We start from the raw sequence: 20,172 nt of genomic DNA, 5'->3' as shown, positions 1-20,172 counted from the left end.
AAAAATTATCTTCAAGAGGGATTGTAAGAGCTAAAACTCCAAGCAATTGGTAGACTAGCCACTGATTAATTTATCGATTAATTTTTCCTAGCATTTTGTGATATCGAAATGGTATTGATAATTCTCCTATTTCTGGTCGTGCCAGTCCATTAATAAATAAATACTCTTGACCTTGTCAACGGTTCAGGAACGGTCTACAAACATTTTGACCCCCATCATGGACTCGCGGATGACATCGATTTATTTTATCGTTAAAACGAATCTGCGATAAACTCAATCGGAAATATTTTGTATTATAAAGGAACGCACGAAATTCTGTCATCAGCGAGATTTTTTTAAAATAATGTTGCAAAAATCGATATTACTTGATACAAAAGAAACACTATCAGTGCATCACCTAAGTCATCAGGATTGGGACAATAATTTCTGTATGTAAAAAAATCTAATAAAAGTGGTAAGTTTTCACCATCTGCGACATATCAAAGAAAACCTATAAAATTAGTATATTAATTTCATTTATAATTTTGAATCGACCTCGACCGCATTTAAAAGGGGGAAAACAAACATTCCTACATTTCAAAATCATTTTTCTATCTAACAAAACCTCCTGCTTTAAAATTATTGCTATGACTATAAATTATTATAGTGGTTCTTCATTGAAAAGTAAAACACGGCTCCAATCCCTTTATTCACGTACGACAAAAGTGTTACGAGTATGGTCTAACTTCAGCCTGGATCGCAAAGTAATTACGTGCAAGCTGTTTTACCCCCTTTTCCCAGACATTTTCGTTCATACTGATGTGACTTTTTACTTTCCTCATCCAGTAAGATAACTTCATAAGATTTCTTAAGTTTTGTAAATTTGACTTTTACCACTCATATTTCTTGTGCTTCTTGAGACGTCCGTTGAGTGTCCTATCAATTGTCTTATCATTTTAACATTAACTTTGCAATCTGCAAGAAGATTTGGGCACATTGAGAGAATTCCAGTGCTTCTTCTTTGCTAGAAGAAAGTGGTGTTCTGCTAGGATGGCTCTTCCTTTGCACACAACACCATCTGCCCTCAGCGGTCGTGTTTTGAAATTCCCTAATCTCTTTTGGCAATTATGTTCCTTATTGTTTAATGAATTCTGTGGAATTGAACCTTCTTTACTTCCAAGCCTCGAAAAGTGCACGACCTTAAGTCTGACTGTTGGTGGTTGAAGTTAACCACTCGTATTTCTTGTGCTTCTTGAGACGTCCATTGTGTGTTCAATCAAGTGGCTTGTGTTAGTTCCTGCTTGTGCATTTTAACATCTTTCCAATCTGCAATACTATTTGTGTACTTTGAGAGACCTCCAGTGGTTGTTTTTTGCCGGAAGGAGGTCATATCGTACCAGAATGGCTGTTCCTTTGTACACAAAGCCATCTGCCCTCAATGGTCGAGTTTGGCGATTATGATCCTTATTGTTTATTGAATGCACATATTTTGCTACGTGCTTCTGTCGTTTTCTTGCTATATTGGGAGAAGTACTATATTTTGACGAAAAAATATGTAATATTGTGAGATTTCTCCGTGTTGTATGAGAGGTGATGGACCTGAATTTTTTCCCGGGGTCCTGGTGACCAGTCTCCTTTCCTAAAAGGTCTATTGTGGAATTGAACCTTCTTTATTTCCAAGCCTCGAAAAGTGCACGACCTTAGGTCTAACCGTAACTTCAATCATTCATATTTCTTGTGCTTCTTGAGACGTCTATTGAGTGTTCTATCAAGTGGCTTCTGATTGCTAGTTCCTACATTTTACCATCTTTCCAATCTGCAATACTATTTGTGTACTTTGAGAGACCTCCAGTGTTTTTTTTTTGCCAGAAGGAGGTCACATCGTACCAGGCTGTTCCTTTGCACACGTCTGCCCTCAACGGTTGAGTTTTGCACCCCTAATCTGTTTTTGTGATGATGCCCTTAATGATTAATAGCAGCATGTATTTCACGATACTTCTGTCGTTTTCTTGCTATATTAGTGTTATGATAAAAAAAGTAATATTCTAAGATTTCTCCGTGTTGTCTGCGAGAGGATGAACCCCAACTTTTTTTTTACCGGGGTCCTGGAGACCAGTCCTTCCAAGCCTAGGAAAGTGCACGACCCTAGGCAGTCACTTTCCGGTTCCTTTTTCACTTGTTTCTTTAGGTGTCAAATTCGCCTTTCGGCCAAAGCTTTGCAATCACAATTGAAGTTTGGTCATTGCAGATCATTTTGGTCTGTTAGACCCAGAAAAGATAGGAAAAACATTTCAAATATGTAATACTTCGTAATTTTCAATATTGCAATTCTGCACAAACCCATATATTAATTGAGCGTATGACTTCTTGCGGCACTTCGTTTTTTGTAAGTCCAGGGTCAGACCTCGGTTTTATTCATCCCGCGGTCGAAATTTAGGCTCCAGGGGCTGTTAACAGCTAGGTCATTTCAGCCCCTAACGCATGCAGTTTTTAAACCTAGAGGTTTCATCTTAAAATTCACATTGATCATTTTTTCTTCAAAAAGCTGATGGATCGGCCGGAATAGAAAGAAAACCCATCCCTTTAGAAAAGATTTAAGGCGGAGCGGATTATGAATCATTAGCCTGATTCATGGAAGCGTGTATAATTGCACTACGAGAACCACGTGGGTGTGCAATTCATTCATGAATATTGACCATTAAGTTCTTTGGTAGTAATTCAAGTTTGACCGTGATTTTTAATCGGGTCTTTTTAGGGGGGGGGGGTTATACAAGACGAAAAAAGCGAGCCTTGGTTTCTTTAAAGAAAGCGTTTTACCTAATCCAATTTAAGCGAATCACTTCCATGGCCGGTGCTCATGATCGTCCATTATTCTTCACGGGGTCGTATAAAATCTATTAATCAATTCGTCTCGATCCAAAAATTTATATTCAGTACAATGGTAATTCTAGCAAAATTTACACGTATTTCTGTTGATTTCTTCACTTTCTTTCTAAATATCTATCTTGCTTATTTTTTTTCCAGGTCTGAAATGTGGATGAAGAATTGCCCACGCTTCTTAAATGTGAAAAAGCGGTAGCTGACTGTAGATCCAAGGAGAACAATCTAAGTCCTTCAATATGAGACTGATAGAAGTATTATTTTTATTATTAACGATCTCGTTCTTTCCTTCAAACGGGCTCGAAGGTCCAAATGTATGCTCCAAGCAGGAGCCTTACAACATAACTGTCAAAGTGACCGAGAGGAAGCCCGTTCAACAAAAAGAGTACACTTTTTGCCTTAAGCTTCCACCGAGATGCTCTAAATACACAATTCGTTTCGATACCATCGTCAGAGATGAGGTAAGAAGATCCTTTACATTTGCAAAAAACAGAAAATTAAAATAACCCATGTCTTTCCAGGTCATCACCAAGACGAGGCTTGTGGACGAATGCTGTGCCGGCTACGCAGAGACTTCTGACAAGAGGTGTAAACCGATTTGCACGGAAGAGTGTCTCCACGGCATCTGCATTGCACCGGATGACTGCAAGTGTGAATCCGGCTATGGTGGACCCCAATGTTCAATCAGTAAGTATCCAACGTGCTTTGTAAAGTTCAAAATAACACCAATAATCAATTAAAAATTTGCCTCTGCTTCTTGGAAAAGAGAGAAGTAAGTAATAGTTTATTCTTCCCGACTAAATTAGTATTTCGCTGCAAGCACTTATAAGTATGCACATGTAATACCCAATCGTATTGATTACATGGCACAATCAACTCAGAATTTTACCACTTGATCAATTAGTCGCCAATTTATAAAACAATGTTTTCATGGACATCTTAAAATGTCTTTTGCACCAACACTAGACTCAACAGTAGGCCTGACATGCCAAAGCTAGACTCTGAAAGAATTTATCATATAGGCCATATCAGCCTTTATGCCTTCTTATGTCATATCAGCATCCTATGTGCTAAAGCTAGGCTCTGGGAGAATTTAATATATAAGCAATATTAGCTCTTAATGCACCGAGGCTAGACTCCAAGAATACCAAGATGTAGACCACGCCAGCACTTAATGCACAATAGCAGCTTGGGTCTGATATTAAGATCTAGTTATAATGCCAACCTTCAATGCAAGCACTCATTACAGCACTTGATATCCTACACAAACCATTAAATAAACTGAGTAAGAGTCAATAGGTACCCTAAATTCCTTTATAAACACTAAATTCATGCTAATAAATACATTCATCCATGTAGGATATTTACTCAAAAAAATTTAGGATTTCCCTCTGAATGAATGAATCTTAAAAACTCATGGTCAAGCATTATTTTTATTAGATGGTATGAATATGAGAAATGACATAATAAAACAGTCTGTTTTTTTTTTTGTGATTATATTAAAGTTAGACTTAATATTTTTTTTTACATTTGTTTCAATAATCAAAAATATATTTTCCTTCAATTAAGACTTATGGAAGGCTTGTCAATAAAAATCATGTTTCAAAATGATATGGATTTTGAAAATATTATTAATGATTATTTGGAGATCATGAGATGCGATCTGGTGTGACGTAGGTTTTAGAAAAACTTTTTTTTTATCGAGCCAATGTTGGTGAAAATGTTTTTCTAAAATCTATGTCACACCATACCGCATCTGAAGATCATCAAAATAACCATTAACAGTCATTAAACACCACATAGATATTATTAATTTTTCTCTCAGTTCTATAAGATTTAAATAATTTATTGAACTTAGACATTCAACATATTTTTGAAATTAACTTTAAAAAAATTAAAAATAAACAGATTGCCCTCATGGACGATGGGGACCAGACTGTCAGAAGAAATGCCTCTGTCAGAACAATTCCACATGTGATCCCTTCTCTGGGAAATGTGAGTGCAAAAGGGGCTGGTTAGGAGAACACTGCGACGAGCCCTGTCCCCAAGGACGTTATGGAATGGACTGCGCTGAGGTGTGCAAGTGTCAAAATGAAGGGAAGTGCAATCACATATCTGGTGAATGCAGGTGTCAGCCAGGATTCACAGGAGGATTGTAAGTACCTTATTCAGAGAAAAAGACCCATTTTGCGGTAATTATATTAATTTATATGTATTTTTAAGTTGTGAAAAGCTTTGCCCAGAAGGGAAACATGGAATGGAATGCAAAAGTGAATGCAAGTGTCAAAATGGGGGCTCGTGTGATCCAGCGACAGGAGAGTGTACATGTCCACCAGGATGGACTGTAAGTTCATTACAGTTATTATTTTATAATACACTTCAATCTTTGAATTTTTTTTTTTAACAAAAGGGACCTGTTTGTGGAAATCGTTGTCCTCCAAAACTTTGGGGGAAAAGTTGTGCGGAAGAATGTGACTGCTTTAATGATGCTTCTTGTGACCATCTATCAGGCAGGTGCATTTGTCCACCAGGTTTTAAAGGCGAAAAGGTAGAATGAATTTGTACTGATTTTTGAACGAGATTTCACTTAATTTTTAAAATTTTAAATTTTAGTGTTTAGAAAGATGCCCACCAAATACTTTTGGAGTAAATTGTACAGGAACTTGTAACTGTGAAAATGAAGGTAAATGCTCATCAGTCACAGGAGAATGTGAATGTCAGCCCGGTTGGAAAGGAAAAGACTGCTCTGAAAGGGCTTGTCCTTATGACAGATACGGAGAGAACTGTACTGAAACTTGCGACTGCGAGGATGATAACACAGAAATGTAATTATCTCATTGATTAGATTTAGCTAATTTTTTACTGATTATTAAAAAAAATTAGGTGCCATCCTTGGACTGGGCGATGTTCCTGCAAAGAGGGGTGGGATGGTATATCTTGCTCTCGGCCCTGCCCTATCTACACTTTCGGAAAAGGATGTCGAAATGTTTGTGTATGTTTCAATAACGCTCAATGCCTCCCTAACAATGGCACATGCATTTGTGGACCAGGTAAATGAAACAACCAGAAATTTATTGAATATTAGGAATTTGATTTTTAAAACTGAGTGGTGATATTCTTTTGAAGGTTTCTTGGGGGCGAATTGTAGTGAGCGATGCCCCAATGGCTACTTTGGAGAAGACTGTGCACAAAAATGCCTTTGCAAAAACGGAGCGAAATGTGATCCAGAAAATGGAATTTGCCATTGCGCACCAGGTATAATGTTAAGGACAAATTATAATGATGGCTTGAACACACTTTAATGTTAGTTGTAGGCATAATTGAGCAAAAATTTGCCTTTTTTGTTAAATGCTATTTAATTCTATTGTTTAAAAAAAAACATCATATACTTAGATAATTATTTTCTTTGTTTTCCAATTTCCTACCAAAATGTTTTAAGTACTTGTCCAAATAATAAAACATGCTTTTAGTTCACTTTTTAACTATAAAAATTTAAATTTATTCATTTCTCTTTTAGGTTGGAAAGGTCAACAATGTGACCGACCATGTGAAGAACATTATTATGGTCAGAATTGCACAAGCACTTGTCAGTGCAAAAACGATGGCTCATGTGACCCTCGAAATGGTAAACTGGTTTCTAAAACTTCCCACCGACATTTCTTCAATTGTAATTTTTATTGTTAATAGGCAATTGCCTTTGTGGGCCTGGGTTCACCGGTGAGCAATGTGACCAAGTCTGCCCGGAATGGTTCTTTGGCAGAAACTGTATCAACTCATGCGACTGTGATAAAGACAACACCGCTAAATGCGATCCTGTCAGTGGAACTTGCATCTGCAAACACGGATGGAAAGGTGTCCTGTGCGACACAAAATGCAATGAAGGCTTCTACGGAGAGAATTGCGACAAAAAATGCAGCTGCCTCAACAACGGTTCTTGCGAGCAGTTGTCAGGGAAATGTGGATGCGAGTCAGGTTGGTCGGGTGAACTCTGTGAACTACCTTGTACGGCAGGATCGTATGGTGCAGGGTGCAAGCAACGTTGCCCAACAGTGGGACATCGTAAGTTTCAGTTATTAGTTGCCTTTTAATGTTTAACATGAACTTGTACAGATTTTGTTGGCTTTGTTTGTTTTCATTTGTTCATAAAACCACATTTCTTCGTTAATAATAATTGTCCTCCTAAACTTTTTGTATTTTTTAAGGTACATTTGCTTACAAGGTTTAAGCCTGGTACATTACTCTTTAAAAAAATTCATTTTAAAAGAATTTTTGTAAAAATTACCATGAGATTTTATTTATTTATTTATTTTCTTATATGAAATTCAATATCCAATCATTTATATGTTTTATTTAATGCTTACAACACTAGCGATGTAATTGCTTGTGAGTACCCTGATATTAACTTTTTTTTCTTTTTTTTTTCACTGCTGAAAATCAGGAAGGACTAGGCATACTAATGTAACTACACAAATTGCAAAACAAGGTACTAATTTTGTGTGTCAAAGCAAAACTTGTTTCGTTTTCTAACATCTCGGCTGAACTAGATGAGCTGTCAAATTGTAATTTTGATTTAACAGCCAACTCCAGCCATAATTTATATCTGGCAGTGGCATGTGATTGCAAAAATAACTAGCTTAGCATTATAACCAGAGATTAGATAGTTTGCTTGAGTTTAGCAGCTTCTAAACTTTTTTTTTTTATAAATGGCTTTATTTTTCTATGTTAACCAAAGAATGTAATAACTTTTACAAAAGACGTTGGGAGGAAGAGGTCAGAGATTTCAGGCCATCGGTGGAAATTAAAACCACGGGGTCTGTAACTAGCAGAGAGAATGACTCACTACCCACTCAACCACTGCGACCATCAACTGCTAAACTGTCTATGCCAATTTTTAAGCAATTTTGAGTTATCTCACCTTGGCATACAAATAATTTTTGTTTTGTAATTTGTACTCTACTGTGAAGACTATTTGAGTTTTCTCATCGACTTGTAAAAACAGTCCACTGCCACTGTACAATAAAGCAAAAATAGAAAAGTCTGTAGGAATTTGTTGCTCATAAAGTTCACCAAGATCTCGTTAGATTTCTAATCCACACTTTGCACGTATAGTACAGCTTTAACATTTCTTTAAATGTGCTTATAATTTTAATAAGATGCAACTTGCAATATACTTGTCTACATAAAAAAAGCCTGTTAGATAAATGTGTTTTTATCTTTATATAGTATACATAACAAAATGAACAAATCAGTAAAATTGTTTCGCAAACATATTTTTATATATTTATTGAATGCAGTTATGATTTTTTTTAATTGCATTGATTTTTCAAAAGAAAATCTGCCCTACCACTTTAAATAATCATTGTCTGTTGCATAAATAAAATTTTAACCACTGCACCAAATTTAATCAATTTTGATTTCAATATTTTGCATGAAAATATTTGGTATATGTTAATATTACCATAATAAATTCTCCAATAAATCTTTAGTATTGTTTTAAACTAAAATTAAGGTAAAGTTTCAAATTAAGCAAATTAATCAATATTTAAATTGTATAATTTCCATATAACTGATGCTTATTTTTTAACTTTATTAGTTGTATAATGCCTTTTTTAAATTTCTTTCCTGATGTTGAGATGCGAATTCTCATGAGTTTCCATTCTTTTCTTTAGTGGCTCAAATGCTTTCAGAAAACCGGACATGTGATCATGTAACAGGCGAGTTCACATGTAGGCCCGGCTACACAGGTTCGATGTGCCAGCATCCCTGTCCGATCGGGAAATACGGCAAAGGCTGCCTTAAGACTTGCAATTGCAAAAACAGGGCCGACTGCCATCATGTAACCGGTGAGATCGAAGCGTAATTACTGGAAGCTTGTTACTTATTGTTGACTCTATAGGTATCTGCGAGTGCCTACCAGGATGGATAGGGCCCTCTTGCAACCAGCATTGCCCTGAAGGAATGTTTGGTATCAACTGTACAAGACATTGCAAATGTCAGAACGGTGGCAAGTGTCGAATCAATGATGGAGTTTGTAAATGTAAGGCAGGATGGATGGGGCCTCAGTGTACTGAAAGTAAGTTTCAAAATAACGATTATTTAGATATCATGAGATATTTAAAAAAAATTATAAGTAACAACCTGTAATTAATTTATTTGTAACAGTTTGCCCAGAAGGATCTTATGGTGAACACTGCATGCAGCCTTGTTTGTGCAAGTCACTCTCATTCGTTTGCCACGCAGCAGACGGTTGTGTGTGTAAACGAGGTTTTGGAGGTAAGAATTTCTCCAACATTCTCACCCGTTTCTAATAAAAAATTAAAATTTTGATGTTTTTATTATAGGTGAAGATTGTGACATTGTTTTATCTGAAAGGAGTGTCTTAGAAGTGAGCGAATCTAGCCCCGGAAGTGTAGTCGGAGGGACATTTGTCGCAATTATACTCGTCATATCTATTGTCTTTATTATAATATATTATCGAAGAAGAGTGAGCAACTTAAAAACTGAAATAGCCAATGTTCAGTACATTGCAGACCCCGAAGGAGGTAAATATCAAATAAAATGAAATATTGCACAATACTTGACATTTTTGTATTTACAGGTGGACATCATTTTGACAATCCGGTATATTCAATCGGACCCACTCAGAAAGATGATGCAGCAAGTCCACTAAACAATAAAATGATTAAAAATAACTTGAAGAGTTCAAATCTCGAGAAAGAAAGATTTGGGCTTTCTGTTGATGACGATGATGATGAATTTTCTTGCAGAGGTGGTTTAAAAAATTATAATTGTTTGAAAATTAATTTATTTCAATACAAATATTTTTTTAACTAGGTACAACAAGTACATTATCGATGAAAAACCGGGATGCCGATTTAGGAAATCCCAATATGTACAACAGCTTAGAAGACTTGAAAAATGAACACTTTTATGAAGAACTTAAAGGTTCTAAAGTACCTCCAGGTAATAATTGTCAGAACTTATATGTAAACTACTTTTTTATTTTATTTTATATGTTATATTTATTTATTTTTGTGTAGAAGAGGTATACGACCACCTGGACTACAGTCGACCTGGCAGTTCTTTGAAACCGCATTATCAACGAATGCCCAACGGTTTAAAGAAAGCTGACTCAGATACGTCATCACAATAAATGACATTCTACATTTTGTAGCAACAAACATATGTACATTTGATAGCTGTATATAATTTACAGTTTTGCTTCCCAACATTTTAGATCATGTTTTTTGGAAATAGTTTTTGTACATTTAAATGTGATAACTTTTATTTAAATTTTATTTTGAAATAGTAATTTTAAATTTTAAATTTTGTTTTATCCATTAAAATGTGTGTATAGTGTAAAATATTTATTGTTAAATTGCAAAATCCTGGTAGACAATTAAACCCTCATTGCATATACAGTTTATTTTAAAAACTTGTGATAATCATTTTTAAAGATATATTTTTATTTGTACATACCAGGAAGAGTTGCATGAAGATTCCATGTATTTTATACGTATGTTTGAAAATAAAACATTAAATTTTTATTTTTAAAAATTGTTATTGCACCTCTCTTAAAATTTTTGTCTTTTAAATGTTCTTTTGTTTTGCTGTAGTGTGTATTTTTTGGTTGGATTTTTTTAAATTGGATCTTTTTAGTTGGATTTACATCCAACCAACTTTACAGATATCATGGAAGTTAATTTTAAAAATGAAATGAGTTCCAATTAAGAATTATTCTGAACTTAAATGGCAACATAAAAATGCCACATATCAACTAACTAATAAAAAAAAGTAACTGGAAACATGTTTTTTTCATGTATTTATTTGGAAAACTTCGGTAGCCGAGTGGTTAGTGCAATAGACTCTAGGTTCATAAACCCCTCAGTCGTGGGTTCAATTCCACTGTCATCCCTGGCCCTTTTTATCATGCTACCCTTCCACCCAACTTTATTTAAATGATGAAACAATATGTATGTAGTCTGGTTAATATGCAAGTTCATAAGTAAAAAAAAGTATGCAACAAGCATGAACGGCAACCATCCAGTGATGGTCAGTAGTTCACCAACGAGGTAAGCTCACTAGGAACTATCCCTGGCTGACCATAGACAAAAGAAGTCACATGCCTAACATAACTACAATTTCCAATGAAAATTGGTGAACAGCATTATGGATGACAATTCATGCGTTAAGGGGTCTGGTGATAGGATAATTTAGAATTGAATCTTTTATAATGGAATTGTGCAATTTTAAGTTGGAATAACTTATATGGTTCAAGATAAAAGGAAGCATTGGAAGTTTGGAGCCTTTTAAGATTGAAACACTTAATGGTAAAGTTGGTGGAACTGTTTAGGTCTGTATGTCCGTATGCTGGCAAGGTAGTACATAGGTTTTTTTCCTGACAAGTAATCTTTTTAGCAGAAAAAATCTTGTATTTAAATTTTTGCATTAGTCTTGTATGGGGAGTTCACATAAGTTGTTTGTCGAGGTACAGTCCAAGGTGTCATATATATCTCAATGGGAATAGGAGGAACTATATATTCGATTTACTTATAGTATAATTTTGTAACGTAACTTCCTCAAATTTGCCAGGAAGTGTTGACCAGCCAGAAAATTAGGCCAAATGAGCAAAATCTTCAAATTAACCAAGGCCAAAACAGAAACCAAAGGGGTAGAAAAAGGAAAGCAGAAACAAATTAAAATGGATCATACCAACAAGCTTTGGCATGTAACAATTTCTAAAGAAGAAATACAAATATCCTACAAATGTGAGCTCTATTAATACAAAAATTAACTATAATAAAAACTAATATTAATAATACAATATAAAAGAAGAAGAATTTCAGTAAAAGGCAAAGAAGATATAAAAAACGAAAACATAACACATATTAAACTTTAGTACTGCTGACTGAAAAAATAAATAAATGAATAAAACAATACTAAAAATAAAGGAGAGCATTGTTACAACTCAAGACTTATGTGGTGTTCAAATTATTCATCTATAATAAATTGTTTCAGTTTTAACGATGTATCCAAAACTACAAGTGAATGTAGTGAGTGACTAGAGGATAGGTTTTAAAGAATTTTTGATCTGTGAAAAAGAGTTGTTAAAAAAAGTCCATTATTAATTAAATTAATTATACTTTTTATCTAAGGTCATTATGACTTCAGCTCAAGTGGTTTGATCAGCGGTTTATTGAGCCGGAGATCGTGGCTTCGAAACCACTTGTGACACAAGCTTTTTCATCTCAACCAAAACCTTGGATAAAAAGTATAATTAATTTAATTAATTAATATGGTCAATTATGACTTCTATATACATATATGGATTATTATTAATTTGATTTCCAAGTCTGTTGATAGGAGAATTGTACAGGTAGGTGGTCGTAGCCGAAGGAGTGGAGAAGAGTGAGAAGTATCAGGTACAGTTAGTGGGTACATGGAAATTTATTAGTTATTAACTCTCAGGGGAGTATCTCTTGTTAAGAAATTTATACAAAAATAGAGCTTTGAGTGTAGTCGAGATTTAAGCGAAATTAAACTTAGTTGCTGTTGCAGGATTTCAATGAGGATATACCCATTTTCCTGCAGCCTATCCGCTTAAGGAATTTCTGCTGAATTTGTTCTAAAAATTTAATATAGGTATTGTACTGTGGGAACCAGATTAAGGAGCAGTATTCTAGCAGGGAACGGACAATAGGAGAGTATAGGAGGGTAGAAATGGAGGGATTAAAGTGGTGATTAAAGGAGAGCAATTGATCGAATTGAATACACCAAAGATAATTTTTCTTCTACTTAATAAGGTATTACATTATGAAGTAAGAGAAGGATAGATTTAAGTAAAAGAGATTTTTTTAATGTAAAATGTCATATAGTTGTTGAATTAAATTAATTGATTAAACAATAAAAGACAGTTTTTGTTGTGCAGTTTTAGATACTAATAGTTGTATACTAAACTATAACTGTGTGAACAATAAAGTTGGTTAAATGGTAGAAAAAAATGAGAAGTAATTGGTATTCAAAATTTATGTATTTTTAAACATGTGGATAATTTTACACATATTGAATTGTTGATTTTTCTGTTATACTAATTTTATTTTTAATTTTTGTACCAAAAATATACCTTCAGTTTTATTTTTCTAAGATCGGTTCAATTTGTAGCTAGAGCAGAAAAGTGAATAACGAAATAAAAGGGAAAAAATTAACTATTCTTCTAATCAAGAAATTGATGGTTCTTCGCAAATAGAAGACTAGAGAATAAGAAAGAAAAGGTAAAAATGCCAAAATGGTCGAGCGATATGTCTCAAAGGATCTCGTCTTCGCGAACCTCGGGCGACTCGTCCAACGTGAGACCTGTCCACTCGTCGAAGAAACTGGAACCCAGCTTCAGAATCTCAGACTTCTATAAGAAAATGCGAAGTACCCAGTTCAAAAAGCCGAAACGTATTTCAAAAATGGAAGTGCAGGCGGCCGCCCGTATCATCGCCCCTTTCATTTACCTACGATCCCAGTCCGCCGGTCCTAAAAACATCACAACTAAGGGCAAGAAGTCTTTTAGGACCATCAGATTAACAAGGCCTTCTTTCAACATTCCAAACATTTCTTCGCATCTTAAAACGACTTTCGACCTCCCGATGCTCCTCCTCGACTCCGCCCTGACGTTGAAGAAGTGCACGAAGTCCGAAAGTGAGTTATGCTGTCTTTAGTAGCTTTCATAAGTCTTCGCTGCGAAGTAACATCCAATTTTGATGCGCTAAACGCGGTCTAAACGAAATTTCAATTTTGAATTATAAATACCAACATGTGTTCTAAGGATAATTAATTTTCCTCCACTGCAATTATTTTCAAACAATGAATACATTCAATCTAAAACATTACAATATTTGCAATCAACTTGATAGTACAAAAATAGCATAAACATTCTACTTGAATTGGCCGGTGTTTTTTTTTTTTTTTAACTGCTCACATCGTTAACAAACAGCAGAAGTTGATGATCATTTTCTGCTTCTGCAGAACTTTAATTGCACCATCTGTACCTTGGTCGTGTTTTTTGACGTTTTGGTCTGCGTTTCCGCTTTTCAGTGGTGGTTTTGGGTGATTTTTTCCGTTTTATACGTTCATCGAGAAAGATGAAAGGAGTTATTTATTATTTTAAAGTTTATTATTTCGATGGATGTTTTAAAGGAAAATGCATACAGCGGCTCTTCACATAACCAATTCATTGCTAAGTCCTAATGATGTTCCATACCAAAATAATGACAATTTTGATGATAGAACATGTCCTAAACATTCAATAATTGTGCCAACTTTTTTGCCAGATTCTGTTCACAAATCGCGAGATATTAGACAAAATATGTTTCCACTTCTTTCATTTGCACAAAGAGAGCCCCGATGGTTGTTTAGTCACCACGATTTTAACAATATTAGATCGTAGATCTACGTAGGTCGTAGATCAGTTCCACAAAGTTCAAAAATTTGACCAAGTTTTCCTTATAAATAAAGATAAATAGCGAAATAGTGATAAAATGTGTTTCTACCCTTTCACATACGAAATGACACTGCCCCGATGGCGGTTTTCTTACCTTGATTTTGACAATATTTGCACCGTAGATCAGCTCCACAAAGTTCAAAAATCTGACTAAGTTTTTCCCAGATTCTGTTAATAAATAGCGAGATATTAGATAAAATGTGTTTCTACCCTTTCACTTACCAATAGATGTCACTGCTCCGATGGGTTTGCCCACTACAATTTGAAACTACTTGGACCATTGTTAAATTAACTCCACCAATTTCAAAAATTTAACGTGTTTTCACCAAATTTTTATGATAAATATCTTAGCAATATAAATGGTTAGGGATGGTTAAAAAAGCAATATAAAAAATGTGTTTCTACCCCTTTCACTTACCAATGACACTGCTCCCATGGTGGTCTACTCGCCATGATTTTATATATTTTACCACATTCTGCTGATTAATAGCGATATATTAGTCAAAATATGTATCTACTCCTTGCACGTACCATAAATGACCCTGCCCCGTAGGTGGTTTGCTCATCACGATTTTAACAATGTTTGGACCACTGGTAGATCAACTCCATAAAGTTCCATAATCTGACCAAGTTTCCCCCAAATTCTGTTGATAATTAGTGAGATAGACAAAATGTGTTTCCACCCCTTTTACATACATATGACACTGCCCCGATGGCGGTTTTCTCGCCATGAATTTGACAATATTTGCACCGTAGATCAGTTCCACAAAGTCCAAAAATCTGACCAGGTTTTTTTATTATGTATGCTGATAGATTCATTGCCAAATGCTCAATAATGTTACCAAGTTATCACCAGAAGTAACTGTGATAAGTAGGATAAAAATTTTAGTAGTTTTTATCGATCTTTTTCTCTAAGACTTTTGTCGAATATGTTTATTTTCAAAACAGTCATGGAGTTGCTTCCCATCTTCCGTAGTATAGGCCAGGGTATAAGCAGGTTGAGGCACCGATACAAATCCACCACCGAAAAGCCGAAAAACATTTGACAGGCCAAAGCAGGATAGACAGACTAAAAATGACCAGAGACGAAGTAGCTGATTTTTCAAGCCACAGACTCGAGAGGAAATCTCACAAATTACGGAATAGATCCTCAGCTAAATTTTCGACCTACCTGTGAGACAAAAAATCCTTAAAAATGCTTAAAATATTTGTTGAAATTGAACAATTTGTACATATCAAATTCTTTATCGAGAGAGAACCAAATTTATAAATATCAATTTTTGCAGATATGATACTCTATTTGAAAGATGATGCGAACGGCGAAATCTTCCAGTTTTCAACTCACGTAGTCGCCCAGTCTCACAGGGTGAACTACAAAATACGTAAGAACTAATAAACCCACTCTAAAAAGTCACAGCTTATTATATAATTAAATATTTTCAGAACCGGGTACGACACTTGCGGCCTACGTTGCATACACGAAGCAGTATGTTGTCACTGAAGACTGTTTGAGTGATGCTCGTTTTCCGTTTGGATTGGGCTGGACGAGTAAGTGTCCGCTTATGTCAAATGATTGATCTTCAATTTACTAAAGAGGTTATTTTCTTTGCCCTAAGATTACTTTAACCTAAATATGGTCTTGTGTTTTTTAGCTGAAAACGGACCAGCATTGTGCACGCCGATCATCACCCCAATTGGTTTGGAATTGTTCGCCGTTATTGAGCTCTCGAGAGATCTGAAAGACAAGCCGTATTCTAAGGTTTAAAACAGACAATTCTAGATAAAAAGAACAGAAAATAAACAAGCTGGTGTGTTTTTTTAGAGGGAAGTTGAAGCTTGTCTAAATCTCGTCGGCTGGATTGGTGCCACTGTGCAAGAAAACCAGGATTCCATGCTTTTTGAAAAAGAGAGGATTTTATACGATTATCTTAAACAGCTTATTTCAATTTATTTTTGCCAACCTATTGAGCTGAATATGTTTTTCTCGGAACTTGTGGTAAGTTCAGAAAATTAAAATGATCTATTTAAAATTGAAGTATTTAAAAAAAATACATTAAGCAAGTTGAATTGTTTGTTCGTTTCCGATCATTTTGGTCTTATCTTAGCTGTTTTAGTCTATGCGTCTAAATTACGTCTAAATGCATATAAAATATCTCAAAGATCTTTGGAATCGCTAAACATTAAGGTATTATTTCAAAGCACTTATGACTTTTCAACTGGTACATTTCCAGTCATCCTGGCCTGTTTATCTTCGCTGGATTAGTATGTCAAACATATTCGGCATTTCGCTTTATTCAATCAGTCAGGGATATAAGCAGGGTGATACACTGTTATGTACCACCTGCTAAACCTACAACTGAAGATGGACAAAAGCCAAAACGCGTGTGATAGACCAAAACAGCGTCAGTAGACCAAAGCAAGTCTTAAAAAATCGCATTTAAATTTCTAATTGAGATTAGTAATTCTTACAGAAGAAGAAACAAAAACAAGAGCAATTTTCATGATTAAATATAGATTTTTTGGTGCATTGTTTTAGCGAATCCTTAATCAGACTTAACTCTTGCAAAAAAAAGTGATAAAATTTGAAGTTTTCTGCAAACAGGTTTCAGCAAGGATAGCTTTATGTGCCCAGAGCTCCGCTTTCTACACGATAGCCCACGTGGACGACCGAGGAGATCTCGAGATGGACATGTACGCCGAATCGGGAATTGACAAACACCAGAGAAAACAGTGGTTTAAGTATGTCAACACATTTATCAATTTGATCAATTGTCTTAATGATTAATAAAAACAGATTGAACACGAGTAAAACTGTCGCTGCTAGAGTAGCGATTACTGGGAAACCGCTTAACCTCAGCCGCAAAGAACTCGTCCTGAACAGGTTCAACACGTCGATTTTCAAACCGATCCCTTGTCGCAACATCTTATCGATGCCGGTCGTGTACAACAAGCGCGCTATCGGTAATAAAACTCATGAGATTTATACGCCATTTCTAATAGTGATTCCTAGGTGTCGTCGAACTTCTGAACAAAATCGACGGTGAGAAATTCACAAAGACGGACGTCGATATAATGAACAACATCATACTGTTCTGCAATGCCACTCTCTCCTGCTACACACTTAAAGAAGACATGAGGAGACTGGTATGGCACCTTTAAAAAAAATACAATAAGAATTTCATCCTGATCAACTTCCTTAGCTCTCAAGATTGAAAGTGAGGCAGAAGATGTTGGAATATCACATGGAGCCTTGTATCCATGACCTACAAGTCTTTCACGAACTCAATGTGACTATACCCAACGATCTGAAAAAGTAAACTGTCTTTATATCCATAAAATGACTTGAAATTTTAAAAATGACGGTTGTAGATTCAGTTTTCTTATTGATGAGTCGATTCCGACGATGAATCTTTGTTTCTACGCACATGAGTTGTTGCTGCACGTCATGGGCAAAGCGTACATCGAAGCCGTGAACACGAAAAAACTCCTTTTGATGGCCGCAAAAGCGACACCCAATGGGATTTTTCACAATTTCCATCATTGTTTTTCACTATTTCACGTAGTGTTTTTCGTCTTGTCCCAGTACCCTTCGCTCTTCACCCTAGACGAGGTTTTAATTTGTTCTTAAACATTTTACTGTCAATTTTTATCAAAACGATCTTATCCGATAGAAAGAGGAGCTGTTGTTGACTGCTCTATGCCACGGTGTGCATAACAATAATATGATCGCTACTTCTGCTCAAGTCGACGCCCTTCCAGAATACTCAGAGTGGAAGCAATTCAAATACCACGAAACCCTTAAGTATATGGAGATAATTTTCAAGGTTGTAATTATTTTTTTTTTTTTAAATCTTTTCTTCCTTCAATGCAAGATTTGTTACAGGACACTGGCGTACTCCCGCCTGTTGTCAAACCAGTTTACAATGAAAAAATGAACGAAATCAGCCAACTGCTTCTATACTGCTACCAGAAAGACTACGTACAAGACGGCAAAGATTTGGTGAACCGTCTCGACAAAAAACTGTTCAAGTGGAACCACCCGGACGACAGGTTTAAACATAAAATCAAACACGTACATCTATCATATTTCATTCTTTTTTCAGAATAAGGATGAAAAGAGGGATTATGGTCGTGGCCACTTACTACCTTCATACAAAACCGTTTATCATGTCTGTCACAGAACTGATGAAACTCTACTGTCAACTATCTGATGAAATAGTGAGAATTTCGATTGTCGCCATTTTGTTAAGAGACATATTTTGCTTGAGATAATAGTTATTCAGTGAATTTGATCCTCTTATGATTTGAACAAGAGAATATTATTAAACTTCTGTTCGGTCAACAGACATTAATGAGATTATATGTAATTTGGTCATTTCCGGTCCTATCATCACTATTTTTCACCGACCGCAACAAACCAAACTACGGGTCAACCTCCTTCAAATATCAATATATCACAACTGACCTATGCTCTCAGATTGGAGAACATATACCGTCTAACTTTTAAACTTTTTTTCAGGAGGGGTGCCAGGACTCGATGATTAACGTGAGCGGTCTGCCGATTATGCCGAACACAAACGAGAACCTTCAGAAGGTCGCTGTCGATCAGATCAAGTTCTTACACGAAGTCGTCCTACCTTGGATTTACATTATCAACCTGCTATTTCCAAATACAGCCCCGATCTATGCCGCTTGCCTGTCCGTCCCATTTTCTCAAGTAATCAATTGTTTTTCTAATAATTCCTTTCTTTTTCAGCAACGTCCTAGAGTGTTGGAAAGGAGTCCTGCAGATCGAGGAGGACGTGGAGGTCTGGTTTCCGGACAAGTCGATCGTATACAAGACATCAAAATTGAGAGACGAGGTCATGAAAGTATTAGATTCTCTAAAAACTTAACCCTTTTCTAACAGGATACATCAAATAAGTAAAAATAACCGATTTATTTTTTGGTTATCATTGTGTAACATAAATTTAGAATGATCCTTTTTCTTTTGTTATTTTCAGGGTACAATGATAACGGTGGTGTTAAGTCTAACGTGTCATGTTCAACAGTACCACCGAATAAAACTAAGAGTGTACATTGTTTATTTTTTCCATTTTTCGTTCTTGCTAAGAAATCGTTATACAAAACCCGACTTTTACTTATATTTGATCTTAAGTTAATAGTTTTTTAAGGTTAGAATGACCAAAAGTACAGAGTTCGTTAAACACACGATGTTTCAGCATCAAATCTACATGCTTGTTGATACGAGATCAACTGAAATACTGCAGTTGTCTATTTTTCACCTAGCTGGTTGACGTGGTAGTGGTGAAGGAAACATCATATAGCCCACGATCAATGGTTCCGAGTCCCAGTTGGGTTTATATTTTTTGTCTTTTTCTAAATGCATAAGTAAAAGTTGTCAATGCGTGGATTTCATTGCCTTAAGAGAGTTCTATGAGAAATCGACAATGGAATTTTCAAATACAGCATTTACCAGAACAAAAGTTAAGACAGAACATAGGCGATAAGATTACCCTAAGGAAAAATCTCTTATTTTAGTAACCTTTGAGGTTGCCCCTTGTCGGTTTGGACGAGCTGAACGAAGGCGCTTTCTTGTTACGAAACCCACCAAGAAGATGCAATTAACAAATGGACACTCACGATAAATAGTAAATATTCGAGAAAATATCAGACTCGATGCCTACTTTACGTTACCTACATACATTACACCACTTTAAATGGGCTAGAATAAATAACCAAATACAATAACGCTGACAAGCAAGTTGCACAAATACTAGATATTAACTCTTATGGGCAAAGATTTAAACGAAAGAGAGAGAGAT

At 35.5% G+C, this 20,172-nt stretch overlaps 2 protein-coding genes across 6 annotated transcripts in view; both read left to right on the top strand.

Moving 5' to 3' along the window:
• The window catches only part of LOC106664598 (protein draper), a 47,648-nt gene extending 37,242 nt beyond the window's left edge, over positions 1–10,406 (top strand). For 2 of the 5 annotated variants that reach the window (XM_014390474.2, XM_014390473.2), the window contains 18 exons: positions 3,004–3,320; positions 3,381–3,546; positions 4,768–5,014; positions 5,083–5,203; positions 5,270–5,407; positions 5,473–5,684; positions 5,743–5,909; positions 5,986–6,114; positions 6,377–6,484; positions 6,547–6,918; positions 7,298–7,342; positions 8,529–8,702; positions 8,756–8,932; positions 9,022–9,132; positions 9,201–9,401; positions 9,458–9,628; positions 9,694–9,822; positions 9,900–10,406. In XM_014390474.2, the coding sequence (XP_014245960.1) occupies positions 3,099–3,320; positions 3,381–3,546; positions 4,768–5,014; positions 5,083–5,203; positions 5,270–5,407; positions 5,473–5,684; positions 5,743–5,909; positions 5,986–6,114; positions 6,377–6,484; positions 6,547–6,918; positions 7,298–7,342; positions 8,529–8,702; positions 8,756–8,932; positions 9,022–9,132; positions 9,201–9,401; positions 9,458–9,628; positions 9,694–9,822; positions 9,900–10,012 (3,003 nt within the window). In that variant the 5' untranslated portion in view covers positions 3,004–3,098 and the 3' untranslated portion in view covers positions 10,013–10,406. The remainder of the gene's footprint in view (positions 1–3,003; positions 3,321–3,380; positions 3,547–4,767; positions 5,015–5,082; positions 5,204–5,269; positions 5,408–5,472; positions 5,685–5,742; positions 5,910–5,985; positions 6,115–6,376; positions 6,485–6,546; positions 6,919–7,297; positions 7,343–8,528; positions 8,703–8,755; positions 8,933–9,021; positions 9,133–9,200; positions 9,402–9,457; positions 9,629–9,693; positions 9,823–9,899) is intronic. The other 3 variants (XM_014390475.2, XM_014390478.2, XM_014390476.2) reach the window with 3 other exon arrangements.
• Positions 10,407–12,889: 2,483 nt separating this feature from the next.
• On the top strand, positions 12,890–19,433 carry LOC106664647 (cAMP and cAMP-inhibited cGMP 3',5'-cyclic phosphodiesterase 10A-like). The gene is made up of 16 exons (XM_014390566.2): positions 12,890–13,545; positions 15,634–15,729; positions 15,791–15,895; positions 16,000–16,106; positions 16,170–16,343; positions 16,950–17,086; positions 17,142–17,308; positions 17,358–17,491; positions 17,548–17,660; positions 17,717–17,957; positions 18,019–18,171; positions 18,231–18,397; positions 18,451–18,565; positions 18,867–19,045; positions 19,104–19,270; positions 19,351–19,433. Exons 1-15 carry the CDS (start codon positions 13,137–13,139, stop codon positions 19,240–19,242), a joined length of 2,436 nt encoding a protein of 811 aa, XP_014246052.1. The 5' UTR covers positions 12,890–13,136; the 3' UTR covers positions 19,243–19,270; positions 19,351–19,433.
• The last annotated feature ends 739 nt before the right edge of the window (positions 19,434–20,172 follow it).

The sequence above is a fragment of the Cimex lectularius genome, unplaced genomic scaffold (genome assembly GCF_000648675.2).
Source record: "Cimex lectularius strain Harlan isolate CLEC.00 unplaced genomic scaffold, Clec_2.1 scaffold13, whole genome shotgun sequence".
NCBI lineage: Eukaryota > Metazoa > Arthropoda > Insecta > Hemiptera > Cimicidae > Cimex > Cimex lectularius.
This window is presented reverse-complemented; position numbering and strand designations above follow the sequence as displayed.

What these genes read in the sequence shown, in the direction of transcription:
- LOC106664647 (XM_014390566.2), top strand. Translation starts at nt 13,137, where the DNA reads ATGCCAAAATGGTCGAGCGATATGTCTCAAAGGATCTCGTCTTCGCGA. An exon ending in TGTTTTTCTCGGAACTTGTG is followed by an intron (nt 16,344 to 16,949) that starts GTAAGTTCAGAA and finishes TTCTGCAAACAG; the next exon opens with GTTTCAGCAAGGATAGCTTT. An exon ending in ATACCCAACGATCTGAAAAA is followed by an intron (nt 17,661 to 17,716) that starts GTAAACTGTCTT and finishes TGACGGTTGTAG; the next exon opens with ATTCAGTTTTCTTATTGATG.